Source organism: Oryza sativa, chromosome 12 (genome assembly GCF_034140825.1).
Source record: "Oryza sativa Japonica Group chromosome 12, ASM3414082v1".
Taxonomy (NCBI): Eukaryota; Viridiplantae; Streptophyta; class Magnoliopsida; order Poales; family Poaceae; genus Oryza; species Oryza sativa.
This window is the reverse complement of record NC_089046.1, coordinates 3,728,539-3,755,145: the sequence shown is the minus strand read 5'-3', so window position 1 is coordinate 3,755,145 and position 26,607 is coordinate 3,728,539. Positions and strand designations below refer to the sequence as shown.

Below are 26,607 nucleotides of genomic sequence, written 5' to 3'. Positions count from 1 at the left end.
ACGGCTGATATGTGGGCCCCACGTACTTTTCTTAATTTTTTTACTGACTAGGATGCCACGTCCGCAAAACCACCCATATATACTGCCATAGGACCCTGAGTGCACGGTTTGTGTGAGATTAGGGGTACACATTTATGGTTTTGTGGTTAAGGGATTTCAAAAAATCTCGCTGTTAAGTTGAGGACCTCCGGTGAACTTATTCCAATCGGTAACCGCCCCCATGGCCAAGTGGGCTTCATTTGAGGCTCATTTGTCTCCGGCCCGGCCCACTTCCCTTCCCATCTCACCAGTGACGTGCTTCTTCATCATCCCTATATTTCCCCGACACTTCCCATCGAGCCGAGCAAAAGCCCTAGCTTTCTTATCCGGGGAAAGAAAAAGAAAAAAGAAAAAACCCTAGCGATCGATCTTGGCGGCGAGGCGAGCGACAGGGGATGGAGGTGGATTCGGGTCGGAACGGGACCGGCCACGGCCAGATCGCTGGCCCCGACGAGGAGATCCCCGCCGGCGGAGACGCGAAGAGGTCGCGCGAGGAGGGCGGCCGCAACACCACCACCACCTGCCAAGAAGACGAGGACGAGGACAACGACTACTACAACGACGACTCCAATTTCCTCGACTCCTACCGTACCACCTGGGCCACCAACTACGGCAAAAACGACGGATCCTCCTTTGAGGACGAGAGTGAGTAACCCCCACTTCTTCTTCTTCATTGCGCACCAATCACATCTCATCATCTTAATCTTAAGGACAATTCATTGCGCACCAATCACATCTCATCATCTTAATCTTAAGGACAATCTTAAGGACAAGAAGCCCAAACAATTTCTTTACAGGCGTCATCTTAATCTTAAGGACAAGATTTCGATATATGGCCATCAATTTGCTCATGTGCAAACTAGTTTTTTTTCCCTTCTTTTTTGGGCATACTAGTAAGATAAATTTTAAAGTAAATTGTACTTTGGTCCACCTTTTATTACCTAAGTTTCAATTTGGACCACCCTTAAACCTATCTTTTTAATTTGGACCGGGTAAATTTACCATTGTTGCGGTTTGGACTACCATAAACAACTTTTTCTCATCATGTCTAACTTCCCTTTCGGCAAACATATGAGCTATACATAGAGGAGTTCGGCCGTGTACTAAAGCTGATGTGTTTAAGGTCGCTGATTGTACTGAAAAAAAAATCGTTCATGGTGGTCCAAATCGCAATAATGGCAAAGTCATCTGGTCCAAAGTGAAAATATATGTTTAAGGGTGGTTCAAAGTGAAACTTAGGTAATAAAATGTGGCCCAAAGCGTAATTCACTCTAAATTTTATTAGGCAAATGGCTCCGTTCGTTTCCACTTAAAAAAGTGGATTAAGTTTTAGATATTCGTGACACGCTTTTCAAACTGCTAAACGGTGCGTTTCGTGCGAAAACTTTCTATATAAAAGTTGTTCTAAAATATCAGATTAATACATTTTTCAAGTTTGAAATAATTAAAACTCAATTAATCACACGTTATTACCACCTCGTTTTGCGTGAAAAATTTAATATTCATCTTCAGGAGATTCAAACACCACCATTGACCACTCTGCTGTAAGTTAATCTGAGCGTACACAAACAGTCCTGGTCTGCACTGGATGTGTCAGGAGGAATGAGGTCGCACGACAGAATTTCACTATGAAATTCCACATGGTTCGAGAAGGTGCTAGACGCAAGGTGGTCCATAGGGCTAAACTCTTATAACAAACCTGTCTAGCGCTTTCCAAGCAATTAACAAGCCTTCTTTTTTCCAAAAAGAAAGTAGAATTATATCAATATAACCAGACAGGACAGCTGCCTAGTGCACATTCAAACACAAAATCACAGTGGACTTTTAGAACACTGAAATTCCATTCCATGTATTCAATAATGATTCAACTAGTGCTATATCTATATGCCTACAGCTGCAATCCGGCCCATGCAGCACACTGATGGACCTGTGCTGCCGATATCCTCGTGGCCAATGGACGTGCTACAAATATTTTCAGTCAAGGTGACAGAGGTCATGGGGAACCTTGAGTGGCCACTGCGTGTCTACGGCATCGTTGCTGTCCGTGACTCGCTGGATCACAAGAGGAACGTCCTCTTCCGCCGCGACAGGGACGACTGCCAGACCCTCACCTCGCCACAGGCAAGCATCACATTCAACGTATTTATCTTTCCCATGATTTATACTAGTACTAGCTTACTCCTCTCTTTGATCATAAATATAAGCACTTTTAGAACAAGCCAAACCTTTTTAGTTTTGACTGCCAAATTGTTAAAGAGAACATAATGATGGATCACGTAAGAAAGATGTTGCTAGGTTTATCGTTAAACAAATTATCATAAGACTCTTTTTATTTGGAATAATTTATTTTTATAGATACAGGTCAAAGTAGCACATTGGAAACCGTGTCTAAGTCCAAAGTATTTATATTTGTAAACGCATGGAGTATTTAGTTTTATCAGTCTGGCATCCTTTTTAAAATGGAGGTAATAGTTAGTATGGTTTTATCGGTCTGAAATTCGGGGTTTGCATCCTGGATCACAGTTGTTGCTTATATTTTTTGAACTGAAGATCAATGTGTAAGATCAGAATCCAGACATGATCTGTATATTGCTTACTGTGCATATATATTTATGTGTGTTTATGCATGTATATATACAGGATTCATCTCTGACGCTCACTGGCCCTAGCCGTGCCGTCGTGCTGATCAACCCTGTCATGTTCGAGGTTGACCTCAAGGTGATCACCCACAACAATAGTGGCTTGCCGTTGTCTGAATCTGAAGAGGACGATAAGGTGCTAAGCTACAACGCCTTCTTCTACGACGGCGTAGCTCACATGAACAACACTGGCTTCGCCCGGAGATCCGTCGAGTCGACGGAGCACTCCACAATGGAGTTCGTCTTCGCACACCTGATATTCGCCGTGGAGGCCACCATCGCAGTTCGTGTCATCGAAGGCTCAACCGATTTCAGGGCCCGTCTCACCGCTCGCACCGCTGGCATCGATGAAGACGTGGTGCTGCTCGACTCCGGTGACGGCAAGGTGGCGGTGGTCAATGACGATGACGACAGTGGCCCACTCGTCGTGCTGCAGCGGCGCGTCGTGGTGGTGGAGGAGAAGGGAAGCCTGATCCTTGGTGTGGAGGCTGCAGAGATTGGCAGCGAAGAGATTGTGACGAGACAGGTGGACATCAGGCCTAGGCATGCGTTGAGAAGCAGGTGTGGATTCAATCTTGGGTTCTGCAGGATGTCGGTCATGATCGCCTGGTCAGTGCTACCTTAATTCATGTCTCATGTGCATTCAATGCTTGACTAATCCATGGCTAACTACTACCTTTATGAGGATGACACTTAGTACTAATTTTAAGCCTCTGTCAAATTGCAAGTACTGCTTTGAACTAATTAAGCTAGATGTGATGTGATGTGATGGTGCCGATGGTTTCTTTTGTACTTGTGAAGTTGTGACCAGCCGGTTGATATACCTTTGTTGGCATTTGTGTGGCAATTTCAGTTAATCCATTTGTTGTTTGCAGTGCAATTTTTTTCAGGCGTACATTAACTATGAGGTGTTAAGATTTTTTTTAGGAGCTAGATCAGTGTGATCAGTAACAAAGTGTATGTAGTTTCTCATTTCCTAGTCGTATTGGCGATTCCGAGAACCAATTCTACTATATCTGAATCCCACAAATAGAGATGAATACTCTACATTACTAGGGATGAAACTGGTTCGGATAGTTCCGTCCGTCCGGACCTTTTTTCGGATTCGGATAGTTTCGGTCGGAACTATCCGAAAATTCTCGGATTCGGAAACGAATTCGGATTTTTTTTCTCGGAAACGAAAACGAATACAGTATGGGTACTATCCGTCGGAATCGGAAAACGGTCGGAAACTATCTGGAATTTTTTTCGGATATCCGCAGACATTGAGTAAATTTTAGAAAAAACATGTATATATACATAACTTTTTCATACGGAATCAGATGAAGACAAACTTTATATCAACATTGTAGAGCTCGATGAGATCTACAACTTTCATATTGACTATTTTATTATTTGAGGTTATTTAAGGGTCTAAATATTCATTATAATATACCATATTAATTTTTACAAAATCTCAGATTTACAATTCAAACGATATCTGATGGAGATGTGTTCCATATCAAAGTTGTAGAGCTCAACGGGATCTACCACTTTGTAGTTTATAACATTTGTATTTGAAAGCATTTAAAGCATAAAACAAATATTGCAAGTTTCGAGGATGTGAAGTAAAATAAATAACATCTCCAATTTATACAATGGCAAGTAAGTTATACATATAGTAAAAGGTCTTGAGAATAGAAAATGATAATCATATTTGCATATGGATCTCTTAGAGGAACAACAATAAAAATCGATTTTTCACATACGGTTGTGAGACCGTCTACAAAATTGATGATATAATTGTTAGCGATGTTTAACTAAAATAATAAGTGATATCTCTTCCTTTATCAAGAAACTCAATTTGAGGGGCTTTTTATATATCGGTAAATATTCGCTACCGTATTCGTTCCGTCTCGTATTCGCTCCGTATCTATATTCGATAATATTCGATTTCATTTCCGTATCCGAGTTTTCGATTCCGATTCCGATTCCGAAAAAAAATATGAAAACGAATATGATAAAGCTAGTTTCCATCCGTTTCCGATCCGTTTTCATCCCTATACATTACTTCGATAGTGGGTGATTGCTATTTGAGAAATGAAACCATGTTTGTTTCTGGTTTGAATTTTTGAGAACTGATTAGACTTAACAAGTTAAACAATCTAGCGCGTGGTTCAGTTCCTCATCTGAGGAGTGGCTATTTTACCGGATGCAGATGACAGTGTCATCTGGCAAAAGGATGGTGATGTGGTAGAAAGAAGAAATATGAAAAATTGTTATATGTAAAGTAATTATCTGGGCTTAAAATAATTTTTCTTGAGTTGATGGTGTGTTTGGGTTAGTTGGGAGTGCCTGCTGAATTCTCCAGGGTGAAAGTTTGTGATTCGGAATTCTCAAGTCGGAAAAATTGCCAAAAGGCTAGATTTATCTTATTGAAGTGATGTTTCTGTTGGAGGAAGAATAACTTCAATTAATTCATTCATGCTTGACTAGCATTCCAATGTAACACATGTTAATGATCCTTTTGCTTATAAATCTTTAATTGACTAAGCTTCTGGCTTTTCTTTGAGAGGGTGGTCACCCTAAAGAAAATATGGCATTTTCAGTGAAATGGGAAAAGGTGTTTGCAAACCCAAGCATTAAGATGGTCCGCGTATCAAATCCTTTAGACTTTCAAATATCAATTTGCTTTGCAAGTGTTGGTGGAAATTAGAATGTGAACAAGGATTATTATGGCCACAAATTGTTAAGACTAAATATTTCGAGGGTGATTTAACTACTTATATACCTCCACAGCTGGATGATTCCTAAAGGTTAGAAACAAATGTTTTGAAGGCAGAAAAATGCATCTTGGTAGAATTCCAGATCGTTGTCAGGTTTGTGGCATGGGCAATACCCCGACTATTTATCATGTTGATCATTGCATTACTAGAAAAAAAAATCTCTCTGTTGGAAGATGGTTACCAGAAGAACGTTATAAATGATGACTTTGAACTTTGCATTCAACTATCTTCAGAACGTTTTTTTCCCAACGGATGGCTGCGTCGTAACAATCTTGTACTCCCTCCGGTCAAAATTATTTGGAGTTTCAGACAAGAAAAATTGCACTAAATCACTCACTTTTTTTTTGTTCCTAAACGTCATATAAAAGCTATTGGAGGGAGAGTACACTCACAAAAGAGAAGGCAATTTATTCAAGAGGAAATGGAAGGTGGAGAAATACAGAAATGCCTAATCTTCATGGACCTCTCTCGATTTTATCTTTTTTAGGGGAGGTTTTATTATCGGTTGATACGATTCTCTGTCTGAAAAGACCATGACTATTCTTCATTCCATGACCTGAATAGCAACAGCAACCCAAGTGATGTACTAACAATTTTGTGTAGCAAATAACTTTTTTTTGGGCACCCAAACAATCATAATGCTTGAGTCCAGATATCAAATCCAGTTAGCTGCCTAGCTCGATACATTGCTTTGTTGAGCTCGTCGACGATTTAAGCTGCACTAGATGTGCATTCCTGTTACCAGTAACATTTCACATGTAGTGCAGTGCATTTTGTTTCATGTCCTCATCTATATTGGAGTAATTAACAATGTTATGATAGAGAGCTTTCACAATAAAATTGGTGACATAAAGATACCCAACTATAGTTATGTTGCACATGAGTTTAGTTATTTTTGCTTTGCAGCTTCATTGGCGACTCATATGTATCCAGGTACGTGATCAACTGCAGATTCTTCAGAACAAGCACAGCAGCAAATACCCAACCGGGAATACGATAGTGTTTTTGACAGGATAACTAGACGGAGTTGTAATACTTTCTGCCAGATTTGATGCCAAGTAACAGTGTTGCTTTGCTGTCAATGTCTGAATAATGACTTAATGAGGGCTTAGGGACAGGGAGACTAAGCCAGTTCAACTAAGAGCATTTCTGAATCCATATTACACTGCCAGCTACAGCTTTGAGCATTTCAGATGCACATGCATAGGCAGCCAATACATTATAACATAATGACTGACTGCAGGTGAACCCAAATCCGTATGTATGGGATTCATTGTTTTCTACTGGAGAAAATCCCTAATAGTGAAATTGCCATGGATGTACTGTACTGTTGCACAATGCTCCATTGCTTAATGTAAAGGGCGAGATACAAAAGGATCAGACTGAAGATAGCCAAAATCAATCTAGGATGTCAGATAATCAGGACATACTTCATTGCAGAAACAAACATTCGCGAGAATAACCACAACAGCAAATTAATGATCAACAAATGACGCATTTAAGAATTCAACCATAAACATCTCCACTGAAAGGTATGTGACATTCTATGATGATAACAGAAAACTTTTCATAATCGAATAGCAATTTGCTATGCATTGAAGGAACTCTACAAACGAAATCCTCTGTTGACTGAATCTGCTAGTCATGGATAATAGCATTGTCAACCTAGTTGGAGGAGGTACGGTATAGCTTGCCGAAAACATGGAGAAGGGCAACGACCGCGAAAAACCCGATGCTCATGATCAGAACAGCATTGGGGGACATCTTGCACCCAGCAGCCTCTTCAGTGTAGAACTGAAGCATTGTGCTGGTGCCACCTCTAGCACCGGCACCGGCACCGCCAGTGGTTCTGCGCCTGCGCAAGCTTGCGGCAGCTGCTGCGCTCCCTCTGGCAGGGCCATCGCCATTAGCCGGCATCTTGTTTTAGCTCTCTGCAAGGGCAATACAGGCTTCAAAGATTAGAATGACAGCACTAGTGGTATACACACAATGCAAAGTTCAATAATCAAACATGTTGCATCAATAAGTTCAACAAGAAATTCAGAAGTACAGGCACCCATCATATGATGGAAGCACAAATTGCAGACGACAGATAGGAAAGGATAACAATGGCAAAAGGCTGAATATAAGAAGTAGAATCTACTCAGTCCCCAAAGGACATGAGACCAATAAACAGTTTTCTAATAGACTAGCTAAACTGCATCTTCTAATTGAATCGACACTGTGAGACTTAGGTGGTTTTCGTTTCTATTTTACCTCAATCCCCATCATCACGTCTTTCAAACTACTAAACAACACGTTTCGTACGTACATATAAGTTGCTTTGTAATATCAAACAAATCCAACTTTTAAGTTTGTCATAATTAAAACTCAACTTCATCTTCATCTTCATCTTCATTAGAAACGAACACCACTTGGATGACACTATCAACAGGCAACAGAGACATGAACAAATCTACAAATGAGCCTTATGCGATGCTTCACTTGTAGTTGTAGCACCATATGCAAGAGATCACAGAGACAAAGAAGAAGAGCTGAATTATCGCGGGGATACGATACGCACGCAGTAACGCGGATCAGGAATTCAAGTAGTAACAACAAGAACGAACAGATCAGAGATCCAAACCGTTCATGAACGAGGCGGAAGGAAGATCACCGCCCCCATAAATCTCAGACCAAAAAAAACAAAAAAAAAAGGCTCGGGATCTAACATAACACGTCGCTACGCACCACGCGTCAGAGATCTAACATGGCAAGAACAGATCGCCCTCGGCTCCCAACCATCCATAAACATCCATCAGATCACACGTCCTCCCAGAACGAGCAGAGAGAAGGCGGAAGCGAGCAGATCCGTAGGAGGAGAGCGGAGGAGAGGGCACCCAGCATACACCGTACCTTGCGGCGGCGGCGGCGGCGACGGCGGCGGAGGAGGATTCGTGGAGGGAGTCCGGCCGCAGCAGATGAAACGGGGAAGGGGAGGGAATTGGTGGGGGGGGGGGGGGGGGGAGTCCTGAAATCGATATGCTTTTTATTTTATTTTTACTTTTTAATTAAAAAAACACAGTGAAACGCAGGCGCTTATAAATATGTGTGAAAAACACATCGTTATGTTTTTTTTTCTTTTTATAAGTTTCATTCATGCGACCAAGTCACCTTTTCTCATCGCGTATATAGCACAGCAATTTAAGTCGCCAAAAATATTGTTTTTTTTTCATTCTCATATGTGAGAATTTTGCTATTGGTGGTATTCGCTCCGTTATGTTCGATAACGAGCTTCCAAGACATTTTTTATTTTGGAAATATATGAAAACAAATGTGAACGAGACTTGTGCCATAAAAAATAAACTTCTACTCCTGTATCCCAAAATAAACCAATCTCGTACCGATACACTACCATATCATATGCACCTATCATATACACTACTGGGCCTGAAGCTTTTGTATGGTTACACGCATTGTATGGTTGTTTTCTTTAATTTCTATACATCAATGACTACCAGATGTAATGCATCGTAGCACAATGAATCTAGATATACCGGTACGATCTTGGCTTATTTTGAAATGAAGAGAGTAGATTTGAACTAAGACATTTTTTTATAGAACGGATAGAATATGCAACAGGACAGCACCCATTAGGGTATGACTTGTTAAGCACGGCTAGCGAAACGGGTCATGTTGTACCGGCCCACATGTCGATCAAGAAGCCCAAACATGACCCAAGACTTTGATGAGCCTATGTTAATCTTTTTTATTAAAGAAAATGGTTATAATGAAAGAAAATGAACGGGGGAAGGAAAAAAAAAGCGAATCATCTTCTTCCATCCCCTCCAATTGCACGCGGCGTGTCCACTCTGATTACGTAACTACCAGATCCAATGTTTCTCAATCACCCTCCTAACACATCTCTAATTATATGGTTTTTACCCGTTGCAACGTATGAACATAACGGTAAAAACAAAAGAGGGAAGCTATAGGTGTTTGTTTGAGCCATGTTTGTGCCGTGCTCATGCTTCGGACATATCGTGCTGCACCGTTGCTATTGTACACGTGCCGTGCCTTAGCCCACTACAGTCCAGTTGGGCCCAGCCCATTAAGGGTGTTTTTTTATTTTACCCAATTCACAAAATAAATAAAGGAATAAAAAGAGAAGAGTAAATTGCGCCCACCGTAAGTGGGTGCGATTTAGTGCAAGAAATAAGTAAACCGGTACATGAACTTAACAATCACGTGCATTTTAGTCAAAAAAAAAACACTGATATATGTCTTTCATTAATCCTGATATTATAAGCATAACTACTAGATTGTTGGCTCATGGATTCAATTTCGTGTTTCGCCATGTTCATAACCTGAGACAATTAATATGTTGATTAGTCAAATTGCTCAAAAATTATGTTATTTGCATGCACTTACTTTTGATAATCATATATCTTTTGGTTTCAAATCGATAGATTATTTATTATTACAACTAACCAATTAAAAGCAATACATATAATACATGTAGATCTTTATCAAGATGGCATAAAAGGTATGGTGTGGAATATTTTGATCTTTTAACCAAAATGCACGCACTAGCCAAGTTTTTACATCTATATACTCATTTTTAAGTTTTTCACTAGATTACACCCACATACTAAGTTTATATACCGTAGACGCAGTTTATTACTCAAAAGAGAGTAAGGAGCAACTATCCACGTTGGAACATGTGACGTGCATATACCCCCGGTCCACGTCAGCGTGGAGGACACGCGTTACAGATCTTATCCGCTGTGGGGGTATTGTCGTCGTGTTAATTGGGTGGTCGCTTTCTGGCACTATTTAGTGATGGCTGATTGGTGCTGATTTTCCTTTGGTTTAGTACACCCAGATATATCAAACAAACGGTGTGAGCTCAACTGAATATAGTTTTCAAGCTACCTTTTTATTTGGTGCCACAGGATCGCTGACGTGTACGTAATCCGATACTGACACCAACATTATCAAATTGTACATATGCCTTTGACAAAAAGAAAATTGTATATATGTGACTCGTGCTATGGAAACATGATCAAATTATCAAGAATTCTTTTTTTTTTCGCCAGTCCAAACAGGGCATAAGGTTATTTAGTCGACTTAGGACCTGGTTGGAGAAACTTTTGGCAGCGGTAGATTTTCTCAGAATCAGAATCTTCCCTGAACAATCTAACTTTTCGTTAAGATTCTGAAAAGTTGTAGTTGTAGAATCCAATTTTTCAAAAATCTAAATAAGGTAGAAAACCTAGTTTATTCAAATTTTCAGAAGCTGACTACCAATCAGCTCTTGTATCTTAAACTCTCTCAAAAGGCATTTAGGCTTGGGCCGAGAAGGGTTTTTCAAATTCGCTCCGATTCGAATTGTATCTGGCTACTACTTTCATTACACAACATATGAAATAGACAAAATACTTTCATTACACAACATATGGGGTGTTTCAATCTCACCTCGTGACTGACAAGTAGCTGACCTCAAGACAAATGACTGAAAGAGGCCTTCCTTGGTGCCATATATACAGTTCAAATGAAGGGGGAAAATGAGGATCTGGCATATGAGATATGTGCATAGTAAAAGGACGGGCTCAACAGAATAAGATTGAGACAGGTTGACTCATTTGCTGAATTCATGGAGGAGCTGAATAATGTGAGGAATTGAATGAGTAGCTGATAAGTTGAATAGCTGATGCTGGCCAATGTTTACATGATTGGGACCATGGTCCAAAATCCAGCGTGTTTACTAGCTACAAGGATATGAACTCGAAAGAAAATCTCTATTTCAGATTTGGTGGTGTTTGGATTCAGGGACTTAACTTTAATCTCTGTATTTAGATACTAATTTAGAGTATTAAATATAGACTACCTACAAAACTAATTACATAAATGAAAGCTAACTTGCGAGACAAATTTTTTAAGCCTAATTAATCCATAATTAGAGAATGTTTACTGTAGCATCACATAGGCTAATCATAGATTAATTAGGCTTATAGATTCGTCTCGTGAATTAGTCCAAGATTATGGATGGGTTTTATTAATAGTCTACGCTTAATATTTATAATTAGTGTCCAAACATCCGATGTGATAGGGACTTAAAAGTTTTAGTCCCATCTAAACAGGGTCAATAGACTTATTCTATATGGTTACAAGCTACTTATGCCCTAGAGATTAGGGTGAGTTCGTTTCAGCATTTTGGACCAGTTACTTTCTCATTTTTCATGAAAAAAATTTTGTATAGAAGTTTCTTTTAAAAAATCAAATAAATCTATTTTTTAAATAGTAATAATTAATAGTCGATTAATTATAGGCTAATGGTTTGCCTCGTTTCACGTGCCGGCGAAAATTATAAGCACTGAAGCGAACTCAGCCTAAGAAAACGTAGGGAGGCTCTTGATTAAGCAAGATACGAGGTTGTTACACATTTTCTGCTCTTGTTAAACTCTATTTGCTAGAATTTACATTATATGAATATGTGATTCTCTGAACCAAATCGCTAGTAATTTAATTATGTACATTTTTCAGCATTTATGGAGATTATTATGATATGTACTCCCTTGATTTTAAAATAGTTTTGTTATCGGTTTGTTTTAACTTAAATATATCTATATTTGACCATCAATTTTTATAAATCCGTATAGTTTAGTATCGTAAGATTTATAATTTTTTACAAAATTTTTTTTTCGTAATATACACTCTTTCCTGTCGCCTCCTGGACCAGAATGAAGGTCTTTGTTAAGTTTTCACACAAAAATTTTAAATCATGTCACATCGAACGTTTGAATACCTGTATGAAGTATTAAATATAGGCTAAAAAAATAACCAATTGCACATATTACGACTAATTTGCGAGACGAATCTTTTAAACCTAATTGCTCCATAATATTTGACAATGTGTTGCTATAGTAAATATTTGCTAATGACAGATTACTTAAGCTTAATAAATTCTTCTCGCTGTTTACTGACGAATTCTGTAATTAGCTTTTTTATTAATGCCCAAACACACCATACGACACCCTATATAATAACTGATGTGATATGAAAAAAAAAACTTTACACCCTCGTCTAAACACCCCCGAAATATTTGGCTGTAGCAGCAGGATGGAGGCAATGCGGCAGTGATGATATATTGATAATTTGATGTGGATATGAGTTGCAGAGGTTGCAGCAGTGGCAGTGGTAGTAGCTGCTAGCCAATGGGCCACGCAGGAAATCCACCTTTGCATGCAATGCAATGCGTATTTGCGTTTGTTTTTGTGTGTGTGGGTGTGGGTCTCCCAGAATCGAATCACTTTTCAATGATAAGACCACTGCATCCATTCATTCATTCTTTGATTTTAATTTCCACACGCGCATTTGGACAGGCCAACAATTTTGACTCTCCTTGCTGATCTCTTTTAAGTAATTGGTTTTCTCTTTGCATAGAGGTTGGTAAAATAATAGGTTTTTCTTCCCATGAATTAATAATTTTTAGTAGCCTTTAAAATCAAATGTTTGGATTTAGTTGAAGAAAGTCTGGCTCTACAAAGTAGTCCTTAGTAGTCGCTGTCGAGTAGGTTTCCTTACCGTTCGCGGTTTCAATTATGGTCCTGTTCTTTTCTCCAACAAGATTTGAATGAAGATTAAAATTTTCGTGGCACGCTTTTTAAACTGTTAAACAGTACGTTTCGTGTGAAAACTTTCTATATGAAAGTTGCTCTAAAATACCATATTAATATATTTTTCAAGTCTGTAATAATTAAAATTCAATCAATCATACGTTAATACCACCTCATTTTGCGCAAAAAACTTAATCTTCATCTTAAAAAAAAAGCACCACCATATCAGGACTTAGGGTAAATGGTAGGTAGGGCCTGATAACCATGTCAAGTTTAAAAGAATTTAAACATAATCTGATATATACTTTTTTTGATAGATTTCATCCCATTTTCTCATTGTCCACTACGGTAACTGTATGGTTACCGTGTTTATCGGGATTACCGCTAGGGTACGATAACCCGTCGGGATTCGGGATTATCACTAGGGTACGATAACCCCTTGTCGCATGCTAAGGTAAACCCAATTGTCTACCCTAGATACTCTCTCGATATCATAGAGTTGCATACTTATATCATATCATAGAGTTGCATACTTATATCCAACCGCTAGTCAATTCATTCTAAAGCAACTTCCTCCGTTCTCAAATAACTCATACCATCACTATTTAAATTTAAACTTTGGTCCATGTTTTTTTAAGAAAAAAACTATAAAATATGCTACGTATATTATTAAAGTGTGTACTATCACAGATAGACCCATATACCTTCCATCCATCGTAATCTAAACATTTAAAAGTAATTTGTAGAAAGGAAAGGGTATAAAATTTTTCACTATACTGAAAGAAGTCAGCAAAGACAGTGCAGCGTTACAAACCAGCTTGGACAGTGTCTGAAAGAGATCTCAATTATGGGATAAGCAATCAGCTGGTTGCTGTCATCGACGGTGTAGACGCAAAATACTCATCCTAAAACCATACTAACAAAATGAAAAATAAAAAAAGTAATTTTCTGTAGCAAAACCAAACAAATATCTGGGCCAACAAACAGGCTACGCCATTGGATATGCCTCGAGATCCACGCGGCAGCAGTATAGCACAGTAGCAGCAACAGAGAGAGCAGAGCAGCAGCAAACTGAAAGCTGACGCGACAGGCAATAATTAAAGGGATAAACCAACTTGTGTTACCACCCATTCCAGATAACGACGCCCTTTCCTCTGTTAATTAATCCAATCACCCGTGAAAACGCCATCTCTCTCTCTAATGAAATAGTACAGTACACCCTCCATCTCTTAATAAGTGTGATTTTGATATTTTGCTTATATTGTTTTGCCATTGTCTTGTTCAAAAAAATTTTAGAATTATTATTTGTGACTTATTATCCAAAGTACTTTAAACACAACTTTTTATTTTTATATTTATATAAATTTTTAAATAAAACGAGTGGTCAAACAGCAAGCAAAATATCAAAATCCCTTATATTAGAGGAGTGAGGGAGTACATTATACTAGTCCTAGTACTATAAATAATTTTCTGATTTTCTCACCCATTTTTTAAAAGCTCTTTTGTCTCTGTACCATTGCATCACCACCGAATTATCTTCACTGACATGCTTTGCTGATCTCTTCATTAGGTTTGCTTGCTTTTCCACCCTTTTTTTATTTTGATTAATTTGGTATCCTTTTTAGTAATATCTTGTGTGTGGGGTTTGCCATTCATGATTCAAGTAGAGATGTGATGACCAAGCCCTGAAAAACTTTGGGAGTGTGTCTACTTGTGTGAAAGAGATCCATCATCTCCAATGCATGAATAGGAATAGCAAAATGAATCATTTCTATTTGGCCAACCCATAAAAGCCCTAAATTAGCTCATCTCATTCTACTAACAGAGGTGCTAGGACAAGGGGGACATTATCCACAATGTTCTCTCTTTGTTCATATCTCGGAATTTATAGTTTTTGTGAAATTCCGGCGCACCAAACAAGGTAATCAAGTCTTGTAAAACACCCTTTGGTAATATTTTTAAAAGCTTATTCACTTTATTATCCTTTTCAGCATGCAAATAAACTAAATATGATCTTAGCAATGCCATAGTTCCGGAACTTTTCTCTCATAAAAGTGCTATCAAATTTTACAAAGGCGTCAAACTAAATACATTCAACGCTATCAAAATTTGACAAGGTTGATTTGGCTACAAAGTGAACAAACCCTAAAAAAATGTTATAGTAGCTGGGATAAAAATCCACCAGGTGAACTACAATTAAACAAAGATATTGAGATAGTAGTACATGCAAATATTGTTTCAGTAACCACAGAAAAGAATGGAAATTGCTGATAATGTTTGCTGCCATACAAGATAGGAGTAGTAATACTAAACAGTGACATCACAAGACAAAGGAGTAGTAGATCCCAAGGTGATAAGCACAAGATCATTGCCATGTAGAGCAACACGGTTGTGTTTAGTTCAGCGTAAAGTTTAGTTTAGATTTTAATTGAAATTGGAGATGATATGACTGAAAAGTTGTGTGTGTATGATAGGTTGATGTGATGAAAAAGGACCAAAGTTTGGATCCAAATTTTGGATCTAAACATAAACACAGCCACAGGCACACTGAAAAAATAAAATTAAGAGAGAGAGAGAGATATACACTAGTACTAGTAGAACACACATGGAAAGAATGAAAAATAAACTAGAATTAATTAACAGTGCAACAGCATAAATCAAGATGATCAACTGTACAAATCCTCCCCTTCTCTCTCAAACTCCTTTTTTCTTGGCCCTCCTAATTTGGACCCACTACTAATCATCATCAAACACCCGTCTCAACAAGACAAATGGTTCTTGAATCTTGATAGATCAATCCAAAAAAAAAAACAAACAATACAAAAATAAAAACAATACCCCCAAAAAAATTTAATTAACAAGGCTAATTGAACTAGCAAGAAGTGTTGCTCTTGCATTGCATTGCATTGGCTTCTCTTGGCTTTGCTCAACATAAGCTTTGTCTTGCTCTGCTTCTTGCACAAATTGACACTAGTGTAGTGATCCATTTTCTTGATTGATTCCTCCTTTGCCCAATCCAATGGCAGCAAAAGAAGTTCTAAACCCTAAGGTGATGCTTGCTTCTAAACCACTAGCACCATTACCAAGATATGAATGGACGATCATGGCGAATTCAGAGGTGATGGTGATGGTGCGAGCTTACTGCGAGCTGTTGTTGTTGTTGTTGTTTGCGCCGCCGTTGTCTTCGTCGCCGCTGTCGTCGCCGTCATCGTCGTCGTCGTCGTTGCGGCCCTGCTGGTCCATCTCCGGTTGCTGCTGCGGCTGCTGGTCTCCGGCGCCGCCGCGGTTGTACGCATTGAGCGCGGCGAGCATGCCGAGGTTGGTGTCCGACATGCCGGCGCCGGCGCTGCCGGGGTAGTTGACACGCGTCGACATGAACTGGAGCGGCGCCTGCACCGTGGCGGCGCCGCCGCCGCCGCCGGCGAAGGACCACATGGGCTGCTCGGTGGGGCGCGCGGCAGCGGCCGAGCTGGCGGACACCGGCAGCATCCAGAACGCGCCGCCGGGCGCCGCGGTGTTCGGCGCGACGGCCCACATTGCCGCCGCCGCGGCGGCGGCCGCCGCCGCCTGCGGCGTCGTCGGCTGCTGCTCGCGCGCCTTGGGCGCGCTGGGATCTTGGCGGTCGTCGTCCTCCTTGAAGAGGTCCTCCCTGTATCGCTTCCTCATGAACGCGCCCGCGCCGCCGGGATCCTGGGGCGACTCCTGCTGCTGCTGCGGCGGCGGGAGGAGGTGGTGGTGGTAGCCGAGCATGGCGGACACGTCGTGCTGCTGGTGGTGCGGGTGAAGAGCCAGCGCCGGGAAGGGGGAGGCGCGGTTGGGGTTGGAGGCGGAGGAGGCGGAGGCGGCGCCGGAGCGGATGGAGATGTTGAGAGAGGAGAAGTTGGCCGGGATGGTGCCCGTGCCGGTCGCCGCGATGATGGCCGGCTCCGCCTGCTGCAGCAGCCACTCGATGGTCTCGCCGTCGGACTTGTGCCCCAGCTCCCGCGTCAGCTGGAACACCCGCGCCGCGCACAGCGCCGGCATCCGTATCCTCCTCCCCCTCCCATCCACCTTCGTGTGCCGGTCCTTCGACGGCCGCTTCGCCAGCGTCGTCGTCGCCGCCGCCCCCGCCGCCGCCGGGGTCGTCGGCGCCACCACCTTCTTCTCCCCACCACCAGACGACCCCTGCGGCTGCTCAGCGACCACCGGCGTTATCGCCAGCGCGCCCATGAACGTCTGCTGCTGCTGCTGCGCCGCCGCCGCCGCCGCGGCGGCGGCAGCCGGACCGGAGTAGTAGAACGGGTGGTGCGGGTGGTTCTCCCTGCCACCACCACCACCACCGCCGCCGCTCCCTCCACCAATATTACTGCTCGACGGCGCCGCTCCCCCACCACCGCCGCCGCCGCCATGGTCCATCCTCCCAAGAAACCAAGAAACCGCCGCCACCCAAGCCCGCAAGTGGAAAATACGGCGAGTCCTTCCGCCGCACGGGTGGTCCGAGTGGTCGCCGGAGTTGGAGGCCTCCGGGAACACGTGGAGGACACGGTGGTGGTGGCCGGAGATGGGGCTGGGGGGGGGGGGTGGTGGTGGCCGCCGGTGGGGTTGGAGAGGAGAGGAGGGAGGAGAGAGAAAGAGAGAGAGACAGGGAGAGGTGGGGTTGCCTACTTACTCACCTATGGTTATTGTTTTATTTATGGAGCCATTTCTTTTCTTCATTTTTTTACACACTCTCTGTATATATGGGCATGTTTTATTTATAGATCTCCAGTAAAAATTTTCACCCTATCACATCGAATGTTTGGTCATATACATAGAGTATTAAATATAGACGAAAAATTAATTACACAGATTATTTGTAATTTGTGATTCAAATCTTTTAAGCCTAATTACTCCACAATCTGACAATGTGGTGCTATAGTAAACATTTGCTAATAACGGATTAATTAGGCTTAATAAATTCGTCTAGCAGATAATAGGCAGAATTTGTAATTTTATTTTGTTATTAGTTTATGTTTAATACTTTAAATGTGTATATGTATATCCGATATAACACGCCGAAATTTTTCATCTTGGATCTAAACACAACCTATATATGCAAATTCCATAAACGCTAGAGAAGATATTGGGCACCCTGCTAGTGTAGCGTCCCCTCTCCTTTTCACTTTCCACTTTTGTTGCCTCACAAAAATTTCAAGTTTTCCCTTTGATTGGGGTGAGCAAAACTGCTAGAAAGTTCTGATGTTGAATAAACATTGGTGAAGATCATCATGCAAATGGAATTTTGAAAAAAAATGCTTGAGCTTATCGAAATGTCATCTGGTAGATTATTGGCGTATCGACGTAGATGACGACGTATTAACTTGAGGGCGGATCAATACGACCGGAGAAGACATCTACGCGGAAGCGATCTGTTCCATTGATTTTAATGGTAAGATGAAACATATAATTCAGTAACAATAATTATCCCAAGCTACAAATGTCTCATGCGGGACATTAAATTCTATCACAAAATACGAAATGGCATGTAGTATAGTGGTTATAAAAGCCTAAGTACATTTTAGGTCGTGGGTTCGACTTCCTACAGGAGCAAATTTATGATTTAACCTTTCAGTGGTAGGCGACGTATTCGTCGACAGCGAGGCACATGTGGTGACTTCGTCAATCTTAAGGATTTGCCGATCCAGTCTTCGAAGATGCTCATAGGGTTGAGTGTGCGTGTGTTGTGAGTGTCTGCGTTGTACTTTGTAATTTAAAAAAAAATCTATCACAAAATTACTCGTTGTTCTTTTGACATGGCTTGATGAAAAGAACTCGAAGCGAAGCACTATATATGAATATGCCATTTCATTACAAGTATATGCTTTGTCTCCATGATCAATCATGTACAGAGTAAAACGATTTCAATCGTTTGCTTTTAGAAGCTATCAACATGAATTTGAGATCTCATCCATCTTGATCTCGAGTTCGATGCATAATGCTCCTTGAATAAATTCCTTCTACCATATAACCAGATTGGCAGCAACAATAACCTACTATATCCACTTGAATTCAACATCACATTCACTCCGATCTCCTGTTGGATCCATCACACCCCTTATAAACAAGTTTCTCTTAACTCATATCCAGACAGACACCAACAATTACCTACTAAACACTAAAAAGGATATAATTAAAAAAAAGATGGGTGTCATAGCATAATACCAAGTGTCAACCTAAATGTTGCCAAACTGACAGCATCTTGTCTTAAAACCAAAACATCCACACGTGTAAATATAATCCATCTCAAAGAATTTTTTTTGAAATTCCAATGGGTGTATTGGGTGTGGTGGCAGTGTCACTTTTTCGTCCCTCTCTTTTTCAACTTTTTTTTGAAGGGGTCCTTTTCTAATTATTTGGAGAGAAGAGAGCGGCAGAGAAGTAGGCCACTCGTGGGTCCTCGGAATGATGGACGAACCCAAAGACGAGAGAGCGCGAAAAGCCTCTGCAAAAGAAACCCCACATGCGCCCAACACTGCACATACCACCCCCATATTTCATTGAATTTCAACACAAATTTTTCTTTTGAGGGAAATTTCAACACAAAATTGAACAGGGGTGCATGGTGATTTATTTTTTGCCTTATTTTGTTTGTGATTGGATGTTGAAACAGGTTGTCCTTTTTTTTATCATAATGATTGGTCACAAATATAGGAATGTAATAATGGGAAATATGGTTGTGAAGCATGTGTTATTATAGCCATCGAGTAATAGCGATGGTCTGTCATTTTTTTGCACGAGGCTTATTATCAATGATTCATTAGTTATTATATGTGCTACTGGATTGGTTTTTTTTTTCTTTCTTGCTGCGAAGTGGTCTATAATAATGATGAGATAATTGGGTTTTAAGCTTCGTATAATGGATTTTTCGTTTTTATGTGGGCTCTCTTTTTACCAATAGCAAGCTATGACAATCATGTGGGTGTGACCTTGCTGTTTTATATACAGTTCAGTAACCTAAAATATCCAGATCTTACAATGCACACGGCGTTAGAGCCTAAGTATTTTAAAACTACTACAATGTTGCACTATTAGCATTGTTTGCCTTTTGAATTATAATTGAATCATGTAAAGCTAAGAGTTGAAAGCATGGACCAATAAGTGGCACTTAGATGGAGGGGGTGGCTTTTTGTAACTTTTGCATGATTGAGTGGGGGTGTTTTCTTGTGTAGGAATGAGGGGGGAAGTGAAGCCAAGGGAGACACTGCAGGTGGAGGGTGTCAGAGAGGGGAGCATCCCAACAGCACCAACCATGGCCTCTCTCTCCCTCTCCTTTTCCCCCCTTTCTCTCTCCTCTCTTCTTGGCTCTTGCTGCCTGTACTCCTCTACTCTACAGCCTACAGCATCCATTTATCACAATAAATAATCCCATCCAATAATTTATCATGGACAAAATCACCAATTATCCCTAAAAATAAAGGCCTCAATTTGCATAACCACTGGTTGTGCACTGGGAAAAAATTAAAAATAATACTAGTAGCCAGAGAAAGGAACATCTGTGACCAGTGAGTATAACAGGGTTATCTCAAGTATCTATACACTTTATGCAATATAATGATAAAGAAACTGATCACACAGAATGTCTTTTACCTGCACATAACATGGCAGAATATAAAATTGCAGGGAATATATATTTTAAAAATCCACCCATGAGGCAGATAAAAGAAATGGAATTCCAATTAAACAAAGAGCTGGGACAGGTAGGGGAAAGGTCTCCTGCCAGTCAACTCCAGGCTGGCCCACCAGCCTCCTTCAAATTAAATAATAATTCCATGTTGGTTCCAAAAGGAGAGATATTTTTTTAAAAAAAAACTGAAAAATATACTTAACTGATCAGCAGTTTCATACACAGAGTGTCAGCTTGGCGTCTTCCCAAATTGCCATGATTAGGGTAACAGTATGGAATTGGGTATGCAATGTGAGAGGTGATTATCCACCCCATGCTACACCAAAGTGGGACTGATCATTCATTCCTAGCTGCAGGCAGTGTCTTGCACCTTCGTCGGTTATCCATATTTTTTAATAAGCTAAAACAATATATTAGATAAGAAAAATTTATTTCTAGGCAAAACTTTAATATACGTGTTTCTAGCAACTTAAAAACCAATGCTAAAAACAAATTGCATTGAAAATATTTTAAAATCAACTTTAAAATTAAGTTTGAAAAATTATCCCAAAACTATAAATTTAAGCTACGTATCTTATAACTACAGATTTAATAATAAAACTATCATAAAACTACAGATTTTAGGGTTTAAATCATGAGCACTAATGTTTGAGTTATCAACATTCAAGTTTTGTGCTTAATTTGGCACTAAACACTTAGTTTTACTATAACTTTGTTACTAAACCTATAGTTTTACGATACTCCAATTTAAATTTGTATACATATGATAAATTTAGTGTTAAGTCTATAGTTTTGTGATACTTCATCTTAAATTTATAGTTTTGCGATAGTTTGAGTAATATATCTGTAGTTTTATGAAATTTACTTAAAATTAATTATAAAGTCACATCTAAACAAACGCTCGTAGGCATACTAAAGAGAAGGTTTAGCCAATTACTCTATCTATTTTCGAATAATCAGCACAATAGACTACACCGTTTCACTTTAAATATAGTTTACTTTTAAATGATTATATTATGATGAATAAAGTGTATGGTCTATTTATTACACTATAAACTACGATAATATACCACATTTTTAATTATTCCAAACTTCCTTTGAAAAGATAAGATGTCAAAGTTTACAATTGACACTCAGAACCCGTTTGAGTTCACTGAAGATGGAGATTAAATACAGACACGCAAAACGGAGATGTTATTAGTTTAAGTTTAAACTTAAAGTTAGATTTATCTTAATATTTGAAAGCAATTTTTATATAAAAAGTTTTCGCACGGAATATATTGTTTAGCGATTTGAAAGCATATCAATCAATATAAACTAAGATAATATATGCATCTTATTCAGAAAAGAACCCCAATGTAATTATTTCAGGACAGATGGGTACCTTATTTCCCTTTTTTAATTACTGCATAAATGCCAGCACAGCTGAGTTGATGATCCAAGCCAGGCTAGCCAGTCAAAGAGGAGGTCAACGTCCACATTGCACTGGTACATGGTACACGTCTCACCAGACATAGCAGTGTTGGCCAAGCTTCCCAGTATGAACGAACACACTCTCTTGTTGACCCGGGTTGCTAAGGGCATGTATAATGGTAGCCACAAGTAATTGTGGTCTCGAGACGCCACGTAGGATAGAATCACAGAAAGGTCACACTACCCACAGTGGAAACCACTCTAAAACTTTTTTTATGTCAGCCCTTGTATTATCAAACCTATTGAAACTTTATATTTTGAACCCTATAGTAAAAAAAAGTATATGTACACCCCTAAATAACTTGGGACCCACTGTCAGCCTCTTCCCATCCATTCTCTTTTTTATTCCCCTCTCTCTCTCTTCGATTTCTTCTCCAACGAGGCACCAACAGCGTCGCTCGGTTCTCTTCTCCTCTCCCCTCCCTCCTCGTCGGCTTCTCCCCTCCCCTCGCTGCTCTCTTCTCCTCTCCCCTCCCTCTGCCTCCGGCGGCAGATCGGCGCCGATCGAGCTCTGGCGGCGATGGATCTAGCGAAGACGGGGAGCATCGGTGGCGGCGGCGGCGGATCTGGCGGCGGCAGGAGGCAGTGGTGGCGGCGGGCTCGCCGGATCTGGCGGTGGCGGCCACAACGCGACTGTGGTTCCTTGACGCCGCCGTCCTCCTCCCCCCACGACGGTGCGAACGAGCTCGCCGACGGCGTGGCGAGCTTGGTGGCGGCGGGCTCGCCGAATCGAGGCGTGGGCTCGCCGGATCTGGCGGCAGGGAGCAGCGACGACGGGGAAGCGGCGGCGGCGGATCCGGCGGCGGCGAGCAGCGAAGACGGCGAAGCGGCGCGGCGGATCTAGGGGCGGTGGCTGGGGAGCAGCGACGACGACCACGGCGGCTGCGGCGGTGTGGACCCCCGTTTTTATAACAGGAATCAATCGTGTAAACAGTACCATTTCCCTGGATCAAGTAGTTTGGTACACACGAATTCATAGCTGGAATATCAAGTGCACATACACGAGTGTCTAATACGAATTATTACATCATAGGCCCGCAGGCATAGTCTTAAATCATCGGACCGAGAGGTCCGGAATACATCCAAAAGCAGAAATAGATAAGGCAGCGGAATTCAGGCTGCGGCATGCCATTGCCACAGGCAACGACCGTACTAAGACCTACTGGACGCCATCGTCTTCATCTCCCTCCTGATAGTAGGCATAGGGATCCTCCGAGGCTTCATCTCCCGCTTCTGATAAATTTTATATTTGCAAGGATGAGTACCAACCGTACTCAGCAAGCCACCACAGCAACAATGCATATGAAAGGGGGAGTTCAAAGGATGGCCATAGTTCTTTTGCGCAAAGCAAGTTTTGTAATTCTTTTCACAAGCCTAAGACCTAGCATTGACTGATCAAATTTTAGTACCAGAGTTTGTATTTAAACAACGACGGTTCTGTCCACCATCCATTGTGATCCCAAGGATAGCTTCCCGCCATTGATTCGTCATGGTTTTCTGAGGACGTCCACCTTCCTGCCTCTCAGGAAGTGGCTCCAACAGCATAAAATTGATCATGCAATATCCCCTCCCACACAAGTTAAGAATTTAGAGTCTAGCCAAGTGTAATACATGTCCCGGTGCTCAATAACCGCGAGCACGGCTATTCGAATAGATTTGGTTTACTCACACTGCAGTGGATGTACACTTTACCCGCACTCCGCGACTGCCCAACACATGAGCCTCGTCCCAACACATGAGACGCGTCACGGCAAAGCTTTTCGATAACCTCGCATTGGCAGTACCCGCTCCATGAACTTTTCATCCTCATGCACTCTAGGCGTACACGGTTTCTAGCAGTGAGAGGAGTTCTGGCGCACCCGGGAAGGGAAGACTCACACATGCATTAAGTTATAATTATGTTTTAGATTCTCACATGGCAGTCCTACCGATGGCGACACCACTGTAGACACCCGCCTCGCGGTCCTACCAATGGCTGCCCCACCGTAGAGCCCCTGCCTCACACATCAAGAAACCACTATGCATAGATACTGCCTCCGCTCAGCTATCTACTCCGCTAGGTCTATACCCATACGAGAAGTGCGGTTATACGGGGGTCATTTCATGCTTAACTTCATGGCTCGGTCCTTAATTGACCAGGGACGGCACTAGCCTTTTCCGGACACCACCCAAGTCCTCCAGCCGCCCCAGTCGAAAACAGTTGTTTTACTTTATTTTCCTTTCACAAATCATGTCATCAATATCATGGCAATGTGGCGCTCATGTCTCCACATGCCGCATCTCAATTACCTTCCCAAAGGTAATTGCCCAAGCATATAGCATTTGATAAATATGAGTATGCATGAATCTAAAATAGCATTTCTAAGCAAGTGTCATAGTTGACTAGGGACTCGTACGTATCTATGGTTACAAAGATTTAAAGGTGAACAATAATCAAGGCATGGTATAATCACAAGTAGGATGTTCATAATTGCATGCAATTTTATTTGTAAACAAAACAATTTCGCAATTGGGATCAACATGTTCAAAGAATAGTGATGACTTGCCTTGCTCGAGGTCTTGTGAGTCTTGGCCTTCACTTGGATCCGCGGCTCCCTCGGTCTCTATAGTTACGTGCGTAAGAACAATTTGAATTCGATTAGAATTCAAACAAAATCCAAATAATAACCGAATTGAAAAACGAGCGCGGGAGATGAATTCTATATAGGCTACTTAATTCGCGAGGTGGAATTATTTTTCTCCCTAAGATATTTTGTAATTTATAGTCATGTCCTAAGACTCATCGAATTATTGAGTTCTTAATCACATGTAAATTATTACCGCGAAATTGATTTCTTAGGGAGATTACTAAAAATAATCTATAATCTATAGGAATTCATCCAATTATATTTTCATTAATCCTATATTTAAATGCTAGTATTTTTGGTATTTAATTAGTAAGAATTCATCTAACTATATTCATTAATCCTATAATTAAATTCTAATATTTGCAAATATTTTAAATTTCCCCCTTAAATTTTCCCTTTCTTTTCTCTCTTTCTCTTTTCTTTTCTTTTCTTTTCTCTCCCTCTATTTTCTTTTCTTTTCTCTCTTTTCTCTCCCTCTCTCTTTTCTTTTCTTCTTCCTCCTCCCGGCTCCCCCCCTTCTTCTTCCTCTCTCGGCTCTGGCTCTCCCGGCGACGACGGCAATAGACGCGAGGAGGGGGCGGCTTACCTACGGCGGCGGCTGCGACAGCGGCGGCGTCGACGGCGGCGACAGCGGCGCGAGTCGCGGCGCGGCGTGGCGGCTCTAAGGTGGCGGCGCGGCGGCACGGCGACGGCGGCACATGGGGAAAGGGAAAGGGGAGGGGAAGATGGGGGAAGTGTGTGTGGGGAGGCTTGGGGATGGAGGGAGGGCTTATATAGGGCGCGGGAGAGGGGCGGCGGCCTCATGGCGTTGGCGGGGTGGCGCGGCGCGGGGCTCGACGCGGCGATGTGACGACGACGCGGCGCGGCAGGGCGCGGGGCGCGAGGCGGCGACGCGACGGCGTACCGCGCGGCGGGGCAGCGGCACGAGAGGCGAGCGGCGAGCGGGGCGCGGGGCTCGAAGCGGCGACGCGACGGCGTACCGCGCGGCGGGGTAGCGGCACGAGAGGCGAGCGGCGAGCGGGGCGCGGGGCTCGAAGCGGCGACGCGACGGCGTACCGCGCGGCGGGGTAGCGGCACGAGGCTCGACGCGGCGCGCGGGGCGCGAGGCGCAGGCGCGCGGCGCGAGGCGGCGACGCGACATCTGCGCGGCGCAGCAGCGGCGACGCGACGGCGATGGCACGGCGGCGCGGCGACGGGACGGCGCGGCAGCGGTGGTGCGCGGCGCGAGGCGCGGGGCGCGGGCGCGGCGACACGACGGCCAGGCGGCGATGGCGATGGGACGGCGCGCGGCGGCTTAATGGCGATGCGACAGCGGCGCACGGGGCTCGGGACGACGGCGACGCGCGGACGACGACGCGACGGGCGGCGGCGGGGCGCGTGGGCGCGCGGGGCGACGAGATGGCTGCGCGGCGCGGCAGCGGCGAAGTGACGGCGCGCGGCGGCTCGGGGTGCGAGGCGACGTGACGGCGCGCGGCGCGGCAGCGGCGACGCGACGGGCGGCGGCGGCGCGGGGCGCAAGGCCGGCTAGGGCGCCGGGCGCGCGGCGCGCGGGCGCGACGGCGACGGGACAGAGGGGGCAGAGCTAGGGGACGCACTCGAGCACCTAGCGGGCAATGAATAGTGACTTTTCCTATTGATCCCGATTTTAATTTATTTCCCATATAAATTTGATTCTATAATTCCTAATTTTACATATATGCATTTTACTCAATATGTGTATTATCCCAACCAATGGATCCACCCCTGATTAATTTTACCCATATTTTATTTTTATATAATTTTCTTGAATTTAATTAGAGTTAATTCTTATTCCTACATTTTTAA

At 42.4% G+C, this 26,607-nt stretch overlaps 3 protein-coding genes across 4 annotated transcripts; 1 reads left to right on the top strand and 2 right to left on the bottom strand.

Annotated features, from left to right (window-relative positions):
- The first annotated feature begins 345 nt into the window (after positions 1–345).
- On the top strand, positions 346–3,558 carry LOC4351639 (uncharacterized). 2 transcript variants are annotated; one of them, XM_015762750.3, is made up of 3 exons: positions 346–684; positions 1,934–2,160; positions 2,680–3,558. In XM_015762750.3, exons 1-3 carry the CDS (start codon positions 435–437, stop codon positions 3,301–3,303), a joined length of 1,101 nt encoding a protein of 366 aa, XP_015618236.1. In that variant the 5' UTR covers positions 346–434; the 3' UTR covers positions 3,304–3,558. The 2 variants fall into 2 exon arrangements, with proteins under 2 accessions (XP_015618236.1, XP_015618235.1); XM_015762749.3 differs by having other exon boundaries at positions 1,934–2,178.
- Positions 3,559–6,902: 3,344 nt separating this feature from the next.
- On the bottom strand, positions 6,903–8,428 carry LOC9266625 (protein transport protein Sec61 subunit beta). The gene is made up of 2 exons (XM_015763242.2): positions 8,339–8,428; positions 6,903–7,374 (listed from the first exon to the last, which is right to left on the bottom strand). The coding sequence occupies exon 2, from the start codon at positions 7,358–7,360 to the stop codon at positions 7,109–7,111; it is 252 nt and encodes an 83-aa protein (XP_015618728.1). The 5' UTR covers positions 7,361–7,374; positions 8,339–8,428; the 3' UTR covers positions 6,903–7,108.
- A 7,225-nt stretch (positions 8,429–15,653) lies between these two features.
- Positions 15,654–17,667, bottom strand: LOC9271589 (transcription factor PCF3-like). The gene has a single exon (XM_015763336.3). The coding sequence runs from the start codon at positions 17,434–17,436 to the stop codon at positions 16,180–16,182; it is 1,257 nt and encodes a 418-aa protein (XP_015618822.1). The 5' UTR covers positions 17,437–17,667; the 3' UTR covers positions 15,654–16,179.
- Between the last annotated feature and the right edge of the window lie 8,940 nt (positions 17,668–26,607).